Here is an 18214-nt window from a genome sequence, read left to right as displayed (position 1 = left end):
AATACTTTCAAATGTTGCAAAACCTAGACTCAAATGTCTTTGTTAAAATTGTCGACGAAGTAGTCGTTTTCTAAGGACCCCAGTATTTGTTGTTTATCTCTGTGCCACTCTTAAACTAACTTAAATTAAATAGTTTGACAAAATTGCCATGCTGGCTGATCTAAATTTTTGGGCATCCGGTCTAGGGGGGGGGGGGGGGGGGGGGGGTCACGATTTTTTGGGCTTGGATTTGAGGGGGGCCCAAAATTTTTTTGAGCCCAGGGTTTAGCAAAATTGCCGCCCCCCCCCCCCCCCCCCCAGTAATTAATGACCACTCCCTAACACTTTTCATCCCGAAGCCAAACAGACCCAGAATAGCAGTGTAAACAATTTTGGAATCAATTTGGTTTCAGAAAAGACAGCAATTAGGAGAGCTGGTGTGATTCATTAGAAAATTATTTTCTCATCCAGGCAAAGCCAAACAAGAAAAATAACCATGAATCTATCTTTGCTTGCAAATATATATAAGCACAGCACTCAATTATGCTCTAATAGACTTCACGGGCTGTATAAAACTTAGAATAGGGGGGAGGTATCTGTTTCCAGTCTGTTTTGTGTTGATTCAGCTCAAAAATAGCCAGGAGTGAATGGGTTAAATAGCTCGGACTCGACGGTTTCAGTCATTCTTTATCGTTTGTTTTCTATTGTAATTACTTGTATTGGGGCCGGATGAAAATCCAGAGTGCACTATTTCTCTATCTGATATCAAGGCAACTGCTTAATTATGGAGGGTAAGACTAATGCAAAGAATCCGTCAATTAAATCCTTGATGGAAATCTGAAACTGAAAGGGTTTTCCTTCTATGCAACGGTTTGCTCTAGGTCAACAGAAGTAGACGAGTCCGTATGCTTATATAAGAAACGTGGTTATGGTAGCATAAAAAATGAAATCTTCTTTCTTGAGTTCGGAATAAGTAATGCAATCTGGGGCACTCATACAAAACATTAATTATTATCGAATATTTTAAAGAAAGAAAATAAAACCCGCATTTCTCAGTTCTCATTTACAGGTCTTATGATACAGAGTACTGTACAATAACAAAAAGCAGAGGACAAGACCTTTTTCATAAGAAGGTCCAAGCTTGGAATTTCCTTAACATTTTTTTTACAAACAAAGATCATAGTCTTGGTTCTTTTATTTTGTACTAGACCTTATAATTTTCATTCTTATCCTTTTATCCTTATCATGTGCAAACCAAATAGTCAAACCGTCCTGAGTTTGATTGACTTTGCACTATTCCCAAACGGCACAAGGATTTTGAATTCTGAGAGCGCGGGTCCTGAATTTTTAATTTCAACTTTCTACAATGTTCTATGGAACATGTATTAATAACAATTAAACCGATTATTATGGTACATGTTACACATAACTAAATGTTCAAAAATCATTCAATTGACTTATGGTATAAAGTCAGTTTCATTCGATCATACTCAATCGAACTAATCATTTTGATTTTTGTTGGATAAGGTTCCGTCCAATGTTTTTGTTCATCACGTTAGTTACCATAGTGAATTGGTTTAAATTTTTCATAGCACCCCTTACACAGGCAAGAGTCATAATTTATTTAAAAACGTCATTTGGCCTGCCTTTAAGGTCAGAAATGTTGAGTAAAAGCTATGTGTTTGTCATGCTCTGGATGAGTAAATTCGCAAGTAGGAAAGCACGGTTCTTTGTCTTACTAACGGTAAGAATATAACACAAACAGGGAATATGAACTAAGACATTTACAAGGAAAGGCAAACTACTGTATCACATTTACTGCGGTTTTGATCCCCAAACTGTCTGCAAACTCTTTGCTACAAAATCCAACATACTAAGGAACAACATACCGGTTTTAGTTTCCGAGGACGAAATCCGTAATGCCGTGGTCCGATTTGGACTTTCCAGAGTTAGTTCTTTTTGCACAATGCACAATACAACAAGTTTAATTTCGACTTTAGAATAATTCTCCTTTTGCGCGCAATTGGAGGAGATCGAGAAGAGATGGTAAAAGACAAAAATTTGCGTTGTTGCCCTTCTTACAAGCTCTTTTAGAAAACGAAACCATTCATTTTCCTCCTCTAGCGAGGACAAAAGGAAGTGCAAGAAGCGTTTACACTAATTTCTGAACTTCATAATTGAAAGTTCTAAATTCTGAAGCAATTTGAATCAGGCTAATAACAATACTGATACACTTTCCGACTCAGCATAATCAATGCTTTCTTTTCTATTATTTCTTCTATGGCATACCGAAAAATGATTGCATCGAATTACTGTGGGTTTTTTTAATAATTGCTTTTATTCAGCTTACATGTGACAAAAAATATAAGGAAATCACCAGTAGGGGTATGACTGTGCCCATCCCCCCCCCCCCCCACCGAATATTTCGAGGCCTGCTACGGCACTGCCTTAAATAAGCTTAGTGAAACAAAATAATGCGAATATCGGTCTAAAAAAAAAAGTCTGGCATCACAATTAAAACCATGTTGAGTGACATCCAGCGATTGGTGCGAAAAATGATTTTTCTGAAAAACAATTAATAATAATAATATGGGACCTTGTGACCTTCAGAGGCACAGTTCTGAAAAAATACGGCAAACTTGTTAAACGATCGACTGATTGGTCGTGTGGTAGTCATTTCAGACACCTGAAATTTGATTTTTTTTGGTCCTAATTATAATTTTTGGTCATTTCTGTCATAAACAAATCGAATATGTTTATCATTTATTTATCATGAAGAAACTTCTAAATATCTTAAAAAGAAAACCAAAGCCATAGAAGCTTCGAGAATTTGGAATCTTCAAGTGAGTTTTAAACAGTGTAAGAGCTGGGAGCTCGGGCATTATTAGCATTAATGATGTTCTGGATGGGTCAGCTTACACGATTTGCAAGGAGGCTTTACATATTATATGTATGTACAAAAAAAAGAGGTTCGAGGTCTTCGGCCTCATGGGTTATTGACTCAGAGCCCATTCGGGCTCGAGGAATAATTGTTTTAACAATATATTTTTTTAACATTTCCTCAAAATTCTCTCTGCATACTCCCGATAATCATTTGTCTCTTTGCAGTCAACATGGATCTTTTATGTCATCAGCGGTGAGTTGTCAATTCTTATGACGACATTCAACACTTCACGCCTTAAACAGTCTCTGTGAGCCGACATTTTGTCATCCTAGCAAAAAAAAAGTGAAAAAGCATCCATTTCCATCGGCTGTTTTGAGGGAGTCAATGGGAGACTTTCGATCGAATTTAGTTAATTTTTTAGATGATTATTTCGAGATTGTGTGCCTTCAAATATTAAATTAAAACAATAACAGTTGTGGCTGGAAAGGGATCTTTAAGTTTGTGCCTGAAAGGTGTGTGTGTGTGTGGTGGGGGGGAGGGGTGGGTAAGGGCGGGTATGCTAATTTGGTGAATTTAGCCCCTACACAGTTCTTCTCTATTTTCCATCTAGCAATGGATTGATTGTAAACTATTCATTGTGATTTCTTAAACATAGCGATGCATCCGGACCTGTACCTGGGTTGCTATAAAGATGGGTTTCCAAGAGATATTGGCTCCCATGTCACTATCTCAGATCTAACTCCAACGAAATGCATCCAAAGGTAAAGCAATAACAAAAAAAGTTTAAGACTAGAACAATTTTAACCATAGCTTTATTTTGCCCGTAGCTTATATTCATTATTGTCTATGCAAACTAGTTTGAGGGAGTGGTTATTGGAAAATTATAATAAATTCAAGCATAGAAAACTCCAGAACTCATAGAAAAGCCTTTTTTACTCCCCCTCAATATCTGTCTTTCCGCCTCAGGGCATTTATAAACGCCTACTTGCCTTTGTGGATTTCTCTAGGGAAAGGGAAGGTGGAAGGGACATAACTCGTGGTAAATCTTGATGACATTTCACACATTACAATTATTGGACGAAGTTGTGTTACATGTCTAAGATATCGATAACATTCTGAATCTCAAAATAATCATCCTAAATTTAATTTTATGATTATCGATATCATTTAAAATTATCTTTTAATTTGATTGTATCGGAAGGTGCTTACAGCTCGGACATATGTTCGTCGGTCTTCAATATAGTACTGCCTGCTTCTGCGGCGATAGCTACGGTAGATACTACGTACTAACCGAGAGCGACTGCGCCTATGGTTGTGGGGGAAATGGTAACCTTAAGTGCGGTGCGGCGATGATCAACTCAGTCTACAGATCCGGTACATAATATGCGTAGACTGCAGTCGGTATCTATACAATCACGAGTAATGTCAGCCGCATGTTGAGCATATGTCGTCTAGCGTGATTAATGTAGTTTCTCTAGTCATATTGGTAAAAATGAACGTTTCAACAGGCCCGTAAGGACAAAAAAATATCTGAGCTTAGAAATCATGTTAATGGGGAAGCGAGGGCCCTGTTCAATCAGGCAACTTCTAAAAAGAAGCGCTCCTCGCCAGCATTGTGATGTCTTCTCGCTTTAGTGAAAACGAAGGGGGGGAAATTGTTGGCTAACTTCCTCGCATCACTTCCTCGCACCACTACAAACAGTAGCCAATCGCCAATTGGCTAAAAATTATCTGATACGCATCCGGATAACATGATGACATTTGGCTAAATAACTTGCATTATTTACTTTCCTAATTAAGAACTTTATTCGTGTCTACAAAAATTGCTTTCCTTTTTTTTACTTCTCTAAAAGTCGCAAGCTGGCATGGCAGCGATTCGAGCCAAGATAAAACTACTTACTAGAACCATTAAAAATAACGATTTAATTCTTTTTATCTCATTAGAAAAATTGCTTTCTCAATTCCTGGGCTGTTACAAAGAGGGCACGCCACGTGACCTATGGGGCGACCAATCACTGCTCGATGGAACACTGTCTGCTCCGGAAGTGTGTGTTGAGAGGTGCAAGAAAAGAGGTTTCCACTTCGCAGCTGTTAAGAACTACGCCGTTTGCAGCTGTGGAGTTAGCTTTGGGCGGTACGGGAAAGCAAACCCGAAAGACTGCAACCCGAAGTGCAGTAACGGAGAACATTGCAGCGCGGCGGATGCTAACAGTATCTACAGAACAGGTGAGATATGCCAAGACTATCTACAGAACAAGTGAGATATGCCAACACTATCTACAGAACAGGTGAGATATGCCAAGACTATCTACAGAACAGGTGAGACATGCCAACACTATCTACAGAACAGGTGAGATATGCCAACACTATCCACAGAACTGGTGAGATATGCCAACACTATCTACAGAACAGGTGAGATGTGCCAAGACTATCTACAGAACAGGTGAGATATGTCAACACTATCTACAGAACAGGTGAGATGTGCCAAGACTATCTACAGAGCAAGTGAGATATGCCAAGACTATCTACAGAACAGGTGAGATATGCCAACACTATGTACAGAACAAGTGAGATGTGCCAAGACTATGTACAGAGCAAGTGAGATATGCCAACACTATCTACAGAACAAGTGGAATATGCCAACACTATCCACAGAACAGGTGAGATATGCCAACGCTATCTACAGAACAGGTGAGATATGCCAACACTATCTACAGAACAGGTGAGATATGCCAACACTATCTACAGAACAGGTGAGATATGCCAACACTATCTACAGAACAGGTGAGATATGCCAACACTATCTACAGAACAGGTGAGATATGCCAACACTATCTACAGAACAGGTGAGATATGCCAACACTATCTACAGAACAGGTGAGATATGCCAACACTATCTACAGAACAGGTGAGATATGCCAACACTATCTACAGAACAGGTGAGATATGCCAACACTATCCACAGAACAAGTGAGATATGCTAACACTATCTACAGAGCAAGTGAGATATGCCAACACTATCTACAGAACAGGTGAGATATGGCAACACTATCAACAGAACAGGTGAAATATGCCAACACTATCTACAGAACAGGTGAGATATGCCAACACTATCTACAGAACAGGTGAGATATGCCAACACTATCTACAGAACTGGTGAGATATGCCAACACTATCTACAGAACAGGTGAGATGTGCCAAGACTATCTACAGAACAGGTGAGATATGTCAACATTATCTACAGAACAGGTGAGATATGCCAACACTATGTACAGAACAGGTGAGATGTGCCAAGACTATCTACAGAACAAGTGAGATATGCCATCACTATCTAACTCAAGTGAGACAACGACAAGAGGCGGGACGTCCCGTGTAATGTCCTCACCAAGAAGACCAAGGGGTTCACAGTCTCAAATGTAAACAAAATGTGTTAAACTAATTCGTTGCGAATGACCTACATCTGGTTAATTGTAAATTTACTTACTCTAATTTTAAAATGAACAGAAGCTGATGTCAAGCCCCTACCACAACCAGCACATGCCTACATGTACGCCACAAAGGAAACCGCACAAGAAGGCAATCTTCCCATCATTCGAGACTATGTGATCTACACTGAGAAAGATGTGCCTGAACCAAACACCTGCATGCATTATTGCGAGCTGGTACCTGCCTGCCAATCAATCAATCACGACCCCGTTACCATGGTGTGCGAAATGAACAACGTGACGTCAGCAGTCGGGGCCCCAACAACAGCGAGAGAGAGTATCAATTATTGGGAGCCATTAGCTGTGTCGGTGCAGACATTCCCAATGCCATAAGGGTACTTCTATTGTATGATAAGGACAATGGATTGATAAGAACTTTGGACTTCTGGATACCCAGCTTCAGAACTCTACATATACGTAATCAATGTGCAATTTAATGGGGGTACTTGCACGCTTTGAAAGTTTAATAATATAAAAGGGTCTGTCACACAAAAAACTTTTAATTTTACTTTATTAAAAAAAAATATTCCACCGTGCATGTGCCACTGAACCAAACAAGAAAAGTGTAATAATGTTGTAATGAACTATCATATGAAATTCGTAGTAATGCACACGTCACTTAATTCATAATTCGTCACTTAAAATAAATAAATTTTTCTCTCACAAAAGATTTGGTAAATGGCATGAACACATCGAATGGTCTCTCGCCGAGAAGCAACACAGAAATATACGCGCGTTTGGGATTCCTTTATAGCGCTGTTCTTGATATGGTTAGGGTTGTTTCCACCAGAGAAGAGCTAACTTGTGTGCCCGCATTGTTAACGGTACAAAGCTCGGCAACCCTTTATCCATAATAGGATGGTTATTACATCCAAATTCGTTGTTGCGCGACCTCGGCGAATCCAAAATCCTTGTCTCGTTTGGAAATAGCGCGTAGTCAGACACAAGCTTTGTGGGCGGTTTGTCTGGTTTTTGATTGTTTGGTTTGATTGACTACGCGCTATTCCCAAACGAAGAAAGGAATTTTCGATTCTGGGAGGTCGGGCAACAACAAATTTGGCTATAACATAAATCCATCCAAACGTCGGCCATGACCAATAAGGACATGACCAAAAAGGACTGACTGTTTCCTAGCTTTTTACTGCTAGATACCAACCCTGCAAATGTCAAAGTTCCGCCATTGAAATTTAGGCGACGCTTATTTCGAAATTGGCAAGGCAGTAAAACAGGAGAATATTCAGATTATTTTTACCTTCAATCATCGATTAATCATTTTAAATTACTAGCTAGATCAGGTAGGCCGAAAAGCGGAAGATTCACGACAAAAAAAATCTTGAAATGACGAAATGTCTAAAGGCACTGTAAGGTAAGGCTTGAAGTTCGCATTCAATTTCACAGCTTATAAAATCATACCTTCAGGTCTTGAATTTTTAATTTCAACTTTGTTCAAAGTTCTATGGAACATTGTACGTTATAATACCAATAAAACCGTTTGTTATAAGGCAAAAGTTCCACAAAACTAAATGTTAAAAATCATTCACTGACTTAAGATATAAAATAAAGTTTGTTAATCGAGTATAGCCTTTTTTTCACTTGATCAAACTCGAACTAATCATTTTGACAATTTTTGGATAAAATTCCGTCCAATGTTTCTGTTCATCACTTTAGTTACCATAGTGAATCAGTTTAAATTTTTCATAGCACCCGTTACACAGGCAAGACTCATAATTTCTTTGAAACGTCATTTGGCCTGCCTTTAAGGTCAGAAATGTTGAGTAAAAGCTATGTGTTCGTCATGCTCTGGATGAGTAAATTCGCAAGTAGGAAAGCACGGTTCTTTGTCTTACTAACGGTAAGAATATAACACAAACAGGGAATATGAACTAAGACATTTACAAGGAAAGGCAAACTACTGTATCACATTTACTGCGATTTTGATCCCCAAACTGTCTGCAAACTCTTTGCTACAAAATCCAACACTAAAAAACAGCATAACGGCTTGACGAAATCCGTAATACCGTGGTCCGATTTGGACTTTCCAGAGTTAGTTCCTTTTGCACAATGCTCAATACAACAAGTTTAATTTCGACTTTATACTAATTATCTTTATGCTCGCAATTGGAGGAGATCGAAAAGAGATGATAAAAGACAAATATTAGCGTTTTCGCCTTGCTTGCAAGTTTCTTTAGATAACGAAACCATTCATTTTCCTCCTCTTAGCGAAGGAAAATAGATTAAATTGCAAGATGCGTTTACACTAATTTCTTAACTTCATGATTGAAAGTTCTAGATTCTGAAGCAATTTGAATCGGGCTAATAACACTACTGATACACACATGACATGACGCTTCAAATAAGCCCATTTCACATCTAATAAGGTTAAAACTTAGTGAATAATAACCACTAAATATCAAATGCGACTTTTTCAAATTGATGGGACTTTTTGCAGTGTCATTTAAATTTGAACTTTTCGTCCCTGAGCCCATAGCGCAAGGATGAACAAGGAAAAAATATCTTAAAAAGCCAATATCTGGGTATGTGCATTTTGTCCTCGCGTTATGTGTGTTTTGAAAATCATTTCGGATACAAGGAACCGATGGCTATTGTAAGAAATCGTATCTTCTTTATCTATCTTGAATTGCACATTTTCCAGGGTTTTCCGACATGTCGCTTACATGTTACACTTTAAATAAGCTAAGTGAAACAAAATAACGAGAATATCGACCTAAAAAAGTAAGTCTGGCATCACAATTAAAACCATGTTGAGTGGCATAAAGCATTGATGCGAAAAATGATTCATGTGAAAATTGTAAGTATGGTGGCCCAGTGTCATAATAGTAAACCAATCACAATACTGGAAATCAACTATAAAAAATAAAATAAAATAAAACAAATTAAAATCCTAATTCCTTTATTTAATATTTATTTCTATTTATTTTTATTCTTTGACGAAAAAAAATACAAAACAATATTGTGGCAAAAAAAAAAAAAAACAGAAAATATTACTTGAAACATCCCGCACGAAATTTATTCACACAAAAAAAATTATATAAAACTGATAAAAAAAAATCTGGACGTCCAAAAATAAACCGCATTGAAAATCAACATTGAAAATCAACATTGAATATCAACATTTAAAATCAACATTGAAAATCAACATTGAAAACAACATTGAAAATAAACATTAAAAAACCAACATTGAAAATCAAAGGTAAATTTCACCAACATAGATATTCGAAAATGAAAATGAATTTCGCGTTTTCGCTACGTGGCCCATCGTTATAATAACAAAGGGATCTAGTGACACTATAAGGACGATGGCCCAGCGTTATAATAGACCAGGACTCTTTGCGCACTTCCGATCACAGGTAGCCCAGACTCTGTCAATGAGTATTTTGGCTCATTGGCCGTTAATAGAGAGAAAATAAGGAGTTGTTACTTTATGCAAGTATTCTTCCATAATAAGTATTCTTCCATATAAATGTTATAAATTCAATCCAACGTTATGTAGTACTTGTAGCTGTCTATTATTTACATGTTAAAGCGATTAGAGCGCATTTGGGTCCGATAGAGGGAATTCTAAATTTCTCCAAACAGCGCAAAAGCGGCACTTGCAGATTTGAGGTTTTCGAGACTCAACTCGTCGTACTCGAAGTCTACAAACTTTCTAGGCTCGACTGGCCTGTAAGTCTGCTTGTTGTCTGGCTCCGCCGCTAGTCGCTGGACAACGATCTGTGACGGGGGAGATGCGCATTCTGGGATTTCCTTTTTTCGGACATCTTGTCATTTAGATTTTGCCATACGGCGTTTTGTTTTGGTGGCATTTCTATACCTCAAAGGTCAGAACGCTTCTTCTCACATTCAGCATATTGAGTCAGCTCCGCCACGAGTAGTACCCTGGGTTCCAGAGGCTGAATATCCGCTTTTCCCAGCATGCTAGGGGGCGGGGGTTCGTAATTCTCGCTTCGATCGAAAAATCTCTCGTTTCGCTCGAAAAATCTCGGTTCGCTTGAAAAACTCTCGGAGCCTCTGGTCTCCAGGGTACCACGAGTAGCTAAAGGGACGCTGAACTGCTGAAGGCAAAAGTTCGCACCTCGATCCTAGTATATCCTTATTTGGAGTTTCTACCACAGGATACCCATAGAAAGCGCAGGATTATTGTATCCAAGTGGCGAAAGTGCGCAAGGAGTCCTGGTCTATTATAACACTGGGCCATCGTCCATATAGCGTCACCAGATGCCTTGGTTATTATAACGATGGGCCACGTAGAGAAAACGCGACATTCATTTTTAGTTCGAATTTCTATGTTGGAGAAATTTACCTTTGATTTTCAATGTTGTTTTTTTAATGTTTATTTTCCTTGTTGATTTTCAATGCGGTTTATTTTTGGACGTCCAGGTTTTTTTTATCAGTTTTATATTATTTTTTTGTGTGAATAAATTCGTGCGGGATGTTTCAATTAATTTTTCTGTTTGTTATTTTTTTGTCAATATTTTTTTTGCCACAAAATTTTTTGTATTTTTTTTCAAAGAATAAAAAATAAATAAAAATAAATATTAAATAAAGGGATTAGGATTTAAATTTGTTTTATTTTATATTTTTTTATAGGTGATTTCCAGTATTGTGATTGGTTTTACTATTATAACACAAGACTGGCATGTGCTGATGGAAATACGACACATTTTTGTTAGTGTCGGCGCGTGGCTAGTGTGCGATAATTTTCGCTAAATACAATATTATGGTCTTGCTCACACTCTTATTTAAGAAGCTTTTTAAAGAACGTCCAGCCTGTGATTTCGCCAAATTCTAGAATATGATAAGAATAATACTCTGTATAAAAGAATTTCAAAATGTCTCGTGGCAGTGCTAATTTTGTAAAAAAAAGTTAGGAAATAGGTTACAAAAAGGACCCGTCTTTTAAGATTTCGAAATGTTGGACTGAAAAACGCTTCCCCAACGTAAAAGGAACGAATACCGCTCTAGTGTTTTCGGGAAAAGATTGGATGGCTTCGTTCGCAATTTTCTAAAACATTGATGCTGTTAGGCAAGTCTCTGTAAAAGCCGATGAACAACAAACTAGATCCACAGGGTGTCCTCCCAAAAGTTCGCTCCTCTTTGGTGTGATATTATTCAGCCTGCTCGGAACCTACATGCTATCAAAAGTGTTCCCTGTTACATTCTTTAAAACGCTTTTTTTTTTATCTTTAGCTTTGCTTGACTAGATTTTGTACATTTTAATGTTTTTTTTTTTTTGCATTGTTGGTCCTGTTCACATACACAATGGTCTTAAGAATTAAGATTTTAAATTCATCTCCAATTACAACGCAAGAAATTCAGAACCAATGTTTATTCTTTCTTAAATTTACGGCAAAGTATGGGCGAAGGTCGCTGGCTTTCAAGAGAGAGAAATTCTTAAAAAAAAACCGCTACAAATAAATCAGACCATTTTTACGCTTCTTTTTTGCGATTTTCTAAGAAATGAAAAAAAGCCTTAGAGTTCAGGCAAAGACACAGAATTTCATTTCTATGCAAAGTATATCCTTAAACAGAGGATGAATGGTGTAAGTTTTAGAAAAGCGACGAAAGACGACTTTTTATCAATGCCAAGAAAAAGAGCGACAGTTTTCAAATTGCCGCCTGGGAACGAAGAAAACAAGAAGAACAAAATACGAACAAAAAATCTTTCTCATTGTTTAGTGGCCCAGTGTTATAATAGTAAAACGGACAAAATAAGAAGATAAAAAGGAAATCCGTCCAGATATCGAGAAAATTTCCTGTATGTTTGTAGCATCTACAGGTCTCTGAGAGAGCAAATGGAGGCTTTTGGTTGCCAAGTAAACATCGCTATGAAATCTCAAAAACCGCAAAATTCTTTTTATTCGTGTCTCAAATTTTATTTAATGTTTAAAAAGGATTGTCATTTGTTTGTAGGGTGATAAAATATGAAAAAAAAGCTTTGAGAAATGTGTGGAAAAAAAAATGTATACAGAATGGCATGCACCAACCAAAACATGTCCTGTTTTTCAAGTAAAAAAGGCGAAAATTGGACTTGGTAAATTTTTATAGCCAAATCGTTTATAATTATTCGAAAAGTAGAGAAACGACCCACCTTTCTCACAAAAAAAACTAACGCAATATCTTGTCTCCCTACAGTCAACATGGATGCTTTATGTCTTGACCGGTAAGTCCTGGCAAGAAACTATATACTATAATATACAAGTATACTATACAAGTATACTATACACTATACTATACACTATACCATAGACCATACCATACACTATACCATACACTATACCATACATTATACCATACCATACAATATACCATACACTATACCATACACTATACCATACCATACACTATACCATACACTATACCATACACTATACCATGCACTATACCATGCACTATACCATGCACTATACCATGCACTATACCATACCACACCATACCATACCACACCATACCATACCATACCATACCATACCATACCATACCATACCATACCATACCATACCATACCATACCATACCATACCACGCCAAAAGAATGAATAGATAGAGCTTACTAGAAGTTTGTGTTCCTCGGTTCGAAGGAGGTAGGACCATTTCTCAATACGCAATAGGATTTTAAATGTGAAGCGCTGAGAACAATTATTGATTACAAGCGATATATAAATCTTTTTTTTCTATTACTTGTGCACAAATTAATATATGGAAAAGTGCATTTACCAGAACGACATATCATGTTCAACATAAACCTAACAACACTGCTAGCATTTCGAAGACGCTTTTGCACGAGTTCCTTCTATTTCTAATCATGTTTACGTATCATGTTTACGTGGTTAGTTAGTAAGCACTAGATGTGTTCACATTACAGTTAACCCTCGCTATTACGGACACCCTTGGGACCTTAACCGAGGTGTTGGTAAAACAAGGTGTTGGTAATAAAGAGGTGTTAGTAATAACGAGGTGTCGGTTAAAACGAGGTGTTGGTAAAAACAAGGTGTTAACAATAACGAGGTGTCGGTAAAAAACGAGGTGTTAGTAAAAACAAGGGGTAATTAAAAACCAAGTATCAGTAATAGAGGGCTGGGGGTAAACTGAGAGTTTACTACAGCGAGACTTCGTAATAACGGGATATTTTTTGTATTTCGTTCTCTTCGGGGATTGTACATCTGCCCGTTATAACGGGGTGTTGCTAATAGCGGGGTGTTGCTAAAGCAGAGTAATGGTAATAGCGGGGTGTTGCTAAAGCGGAGTAATGGTAATAGCGGGGTGTTGCTAAAGCGGAGTAATGGTAATAGCGGGGTGTTGCTAAAGCGGGGTAATGGTAATAGCGGGGTGTTGCTAAAGCGGAGTAATGGTAATAGCGGCGTAATGGTAATAGCGGGGTAATGGTAATAGCGGGGTGTAAGTAGGGGTTTGACAGTGCATGTGATTATTGTGATTGCTGTGTTTGAAGCTGTCCCCCCAGATCTTTACATGGGCTGCTATAAGGACGGAACTGCGCCTCGTGACCTGATCTACGGAGTTCGGATCAGTGGGCAAACTCCGAAAACGTGTCACGCAAGGTCAGTGTCACGCATGGTCAGTGTCACGCATGGTCAGTGTCACACATGGTCAGTGTCACGCATGGTCACTGTCACGCATGGTCAGTGTCACGCATGGTCGGTGTCCGATTGTTTTAGTCTTTCTAACTCAGGTAACCCAAACTCACTTTACATCCAGTCACAAGAACGTGTGCACGTGCTTGGGTAACTTTGTGCCATACTTCAACCACTCTCCTCACACAATATATGTACTTTAATCGGCCAGTTACAAGGAGAGCACGTGCACGGCTATCTTTGTGCCATACTTCAACCACTCTCCTCACACAATATATGTACTTTAATCGGCCAGTCACAAGGAGAGCACGTGCACGGCTATCTTTGTGCCATAACTCAGTCTACCATCATTAAAACATTGTGCGCACTTGCGCTCAAACCCAAACTACTCTGTATCCGTTAACAAAAACAACTTTGTATCCGTTAACAAAAACTACTCTGTATCCGTTCATTCAAACTACTCTGTATCCGTTCATTCAAACTACTATGTATCCGTTTACCTAAACTACTATGTATCCGTTAACCCAAACTACTCTGTATCCGTTAACCCAAACTACTCTGTATCCGTTAACCCAAACTACTCTGTATCCGTTGACCCAAACTACTCTGTATCCGTTAACCCAAACTACTCTGTATCCGTTAACCCAAACTACTCTGTATCCGTTAACCCAAACTACTCTGTATTTGTTAACCCAAACTACTCTGTATCCGTTAACCCAAACTACTCTGTATCTGTTAACCCAAACACACTCTGTATCCGTTAACCCAAACTACTCGGTATCCGTTAACCCAAACTACTTGGTATCCGTTAACCCAAACTACTGGGTATCCGTTTACCCAAACTACTCGGTATCCGTTTACCCAAACTACTCGGTATCCGTTTACCCAAACTACTCGGTATCCGTTTACCCAAACTACTCGGTATCCGTTTACCCAAACTACTCGGTATCCGTTTACCCAAATTACTCTGTATCCGTTTACCCAAATTACTCTGTATCCGTTTACAAAAACTACTCTGTATCCATTTACCCAAACTACTCTGTATTCGTTTACCAAAACTACCCTGTATCCGTTTACACAAACTACTCTGTATCCGTTTACCCACACCACTCTGTATCCGTTTACCCACACCACTCTGTATCCGTTTACCCACACCACTCTGTGTCCGTTTACCCAAACCACTCTGTATCCGTTTACCCAAACCACTCTGTATCCGTTAACCCAAACTACTCTGTATCTGTTAACCCAAACACACTCTGTATCCGTTAACCCAAACTACTCTGTATCCGTTAACCCAAACTACTCGGTATCCGTTAACCCAAACTACTCGGTATCCGTTAACCCAAACTACTGGGTATCTGTTAACCCAAACTACTCGGTATCCGTTTACCCAAACTACTCGGTATCCGTTTACCCAAACTACTCGGTATCCGTTTACCCAAACTACTCGGTATCCGTTTACCCAAACTACTCGGTATCCGTTTACCCAAACTACTCGGTATCCGTTTACCCAAACTACTCCGTATCCGTTTGCACAAACTACTCTGTATCCGTTTACCTAAGCTACTATGTATCCATTTACCCAAACTACTGTGTATCCGTTTACCCAAACTACTGTGTATCCGTTTACCCAAACTACTCTGTATTCTTTTACCGAAACTACTCTGTATCCGTTTACCCAAACTACCCTGTATCCGTTTACCCAAACTACTATGTATCCATTTACCCAAACTACTGTGTATCCGTTTACCCAAACTACTGTGTATCCGTTTACCCAAACTACTCTGTATTCTTTTACCGAAACTACTCTGTATCCGTTTACCCAAACTACCCTGTATCCTTTTACCCAAACTAATCTGTATCCGTTTACGTAAACTGTATCCGTTTACCCAAACTACTCTGTATCCGTTTACCCAAACTACTTTGTGTCTGTTTCAGGTGTCTTCAGCTTGGATACATGTTCTTCGGTCTGCAGGACACGACCGAGTGTCGATGCGACAATGACTATGGTAGATACTGGGTACTAGCAGACAGCAGTTGTAGCTATAGTTGTCCAGGTAACAGCTACCTCAAGTGCGGTGCGGGGATGGTCAACTCTGTCTACAGAGTAGGTATGTAGACTTAGTGGTCTCCAAAGACCAGGTTATAATAAAATAATAAAGGAAGTTGATTAAAATATAGAGCAGCCCTCGGCCAAAAAACAGTTTATCAAGATAACTGATTTTTAATAGTTTTGGAGTATTACTTTGGATATATTTAAAAATTAGATATAAGCTTCTTGTAACGCCGTGATAAACATTTCTCAAAGTTTGAAAAATTATTACAGGAATGCCTATTTAGTTAAAATTACATTGAAATTGATCAAGAAAAACACATCAAACAATTCAAAATCAATTTTCAGATTTTTTTTCAGAATTCAAAATCAATTTTAATATTTCAATGGGAACACCACACATCATTACTGGAATGTTTTCTTATTATGTCCTGATACAAGACTGCTTACAATTCAATTTTTTTATCTCATTAGAAAAATTGCTTTCTCAATTCCTGGGCTGTTACAAAGAGGGCACGCCACGTGACCTATGGGGCGACCAATCACTGCTCGACGGAAGAATGTCTGCCCCGGAAGTGTGTGTTGAGAGGTGCAAGAAAAAAGGTTTCCACTTCGCAGCTGTAAAGAACTACGCCGTTTGCACCTGTGGAGTTAGCTTTGGGCGGTACGGGAAAGCAAACCCGAAAGACTGCAACCCGAAGTGCAGTAACGGAGAACATTGCAGCACGATCGATGCCAACAGCATCTACAGAACAGGTGAGATATGCCAAGACTATCTACAGAACAAGTGAGATATGCCAACACTATCTACAGAACAGGTGAGATATGCCGACACTATCTACAGAACAGGTGAGATATGCCAACACTATCTACAAAACAGGTGAGATATGCCAATACTATCTACAGAGCAGGTGAAATATGCCAACACTATCTACAGAAGAGGTGAAACATGCCAACACAATCTACAGAACAGGTGAGATATGCCAACACTATCTATAGAACAGGTGAGATATGCCAACACTATCTATAGAACAGGTGAGATATGCCAACACTATCTACAGAACAGGTGAGATATGCCAACACTATCTACAGAACAAGTGAGATATGCCAACACTATCTACAGAACAGGTGAGATATGCCAACACTATCTACAGAACAGGTGAGATATGTCAATACTATCTACAGAACAGGTGAGATATGCCAACACTATCGACAGAACAGGTGAGATATGCCAACACTATCGACAGAACAGGTGAGATATGCCAACACTATATACAGAACAGGTGAGATATGACAACACTATCTACAGAACAGGTGAGATATGCCAACACTATCTACAGAACAGGTGAGATATGCCAACACTATCTAAAGAACAGGTGAGATCCGCCAACAATATCTACAGAACAAGTGAGATACGCCAACACTATCTACAGAACAGGTAAGAAATGCCAACACTATCTACAGAACAGGTAAGATATGCCAACAATATCTACAAGTGAGATTACATGTAGACCAAGTTTTGACTTTCGAAGTTGTCTATTCTAACCTCGCAAATTAATAACAGGTGAAGCCAGTCTATATCATGGGTGCTACCAAGATGACAGTACTTATCGAGACGTGCCACTACTTGGGAGTTTTAATGACAACACACCAGCCACGTGCTGTGCAAGGTTAGCATGGTATCTGACCACTATTTGCTATGTTTGAAAAATGTTATTTAACTTAGCAGTTTGCTTTCAACACTAGAAATTAGCCTATAGGTACCCCCAATATAAGTGACCTACAACCAATGACCTATAGCACCACCTACTATAGACTGACCCATAAGTACCACCCACTAGAGACTGACCTATAAGTACCACCCACTAGAGACTGACCTATAAGTACCACCCACTAGAGACTGACCCATAAGTACCACCCACTAGAGACTGACCCATAAGTACCACCCACTAGAGACTGACCCATAAGTATCACCCACTAGAGACTGACCCATAAGTACCACCCACTAGAGACTGACCCATAAGTACCACCCACTAGACTGACCCATAAGTACCACCCACTAGACTGACCCATAAGTACCACCCACTAGAGACTGACCCATAAGTACCACCCACTAGAGTCTGGCCCATAAGTACCACCCACTAGAGACTGACCTATAAGTACCACCCACTAGAGACTGGCCCATAAGTACCACCCACTAGAGA

At 38.8% G+C, this 18214-nt stretch overlaps 3 protein-coding genes across 4 annotated transcripts in view; 2 read left to right on the top strand and 1 right to left on the bottom strand.

The window, feature by feature from the left end:
- LOC5514877 (kinetochore-associated protein 1) overlaps window positions 1–18214 on the bottom strand; it is a 94412-nt gene that overhangs the window by 58338 nt on the left and 17860 nt on the right. The gene's annotated exons all lie outside the window — the stretch shown is intronic.
- LOC116619633 (WSC domain-containing protein ARB_07867) lies at window positions 1620–7016 on the top strand. The gene is made up of 6 exons (XM_032384587.2): window positions 1620–1723; window positions 3088–3115; window positions 3519–3624; window positions 4065–4237; window positions 4808–5089; window positions 6368–7016. The coding sequence occupies exons 1-6, from the start codon at window positions 1640–1642 to the stop codon at window positions 6679–6681; spliced, it is 987 nt and encodes a 328-aa protein (XP_032240478.2). The 5' UTR covers window positions 1620–1639; the 3' UTR covers window positions 6682–7016.
- Window positions 8068–17866, top strand: LOC116619632 (WSC domain-containing protein ARB_07867). Its single transcript, XM_048730520.1, has 6 exons — window positions 8068–8200; window positions 12502–12529; window positions 13816–13924; window positions 15896–16068; window positions 16485–16766; window positions 17575–17866. Exons 1-6 carry the CDS (start codon window positions 8117–8119, stop codon window positions 17715–17717), a joined length of 819 nt encoding a protein of 272 aa, XP_048586477.1. The 5' UTR covers window positions 8068–8116; the 3' UTR covers window positions 17718–17866.

This window comes from Nematostella vectensis, chromosome 7 (assembly GCF_932526225.1).
Source record: "Nematostella vectensis chromosome 7, jaNemVect1.1, whole genome shotgun sequence".
Taxonomy (NCBI): Eukaryota; Metazoa; Cnidaria; class Anthozoa; order Actiniaria; family Edwardsiidae; genus Nematostella; species Nematostella vectensis.
The sequence above is the reverse complement of the archived record's forward strand: the minus strand, read 5'-3'. Positions and strand labels throughout refer to the sequence as shown.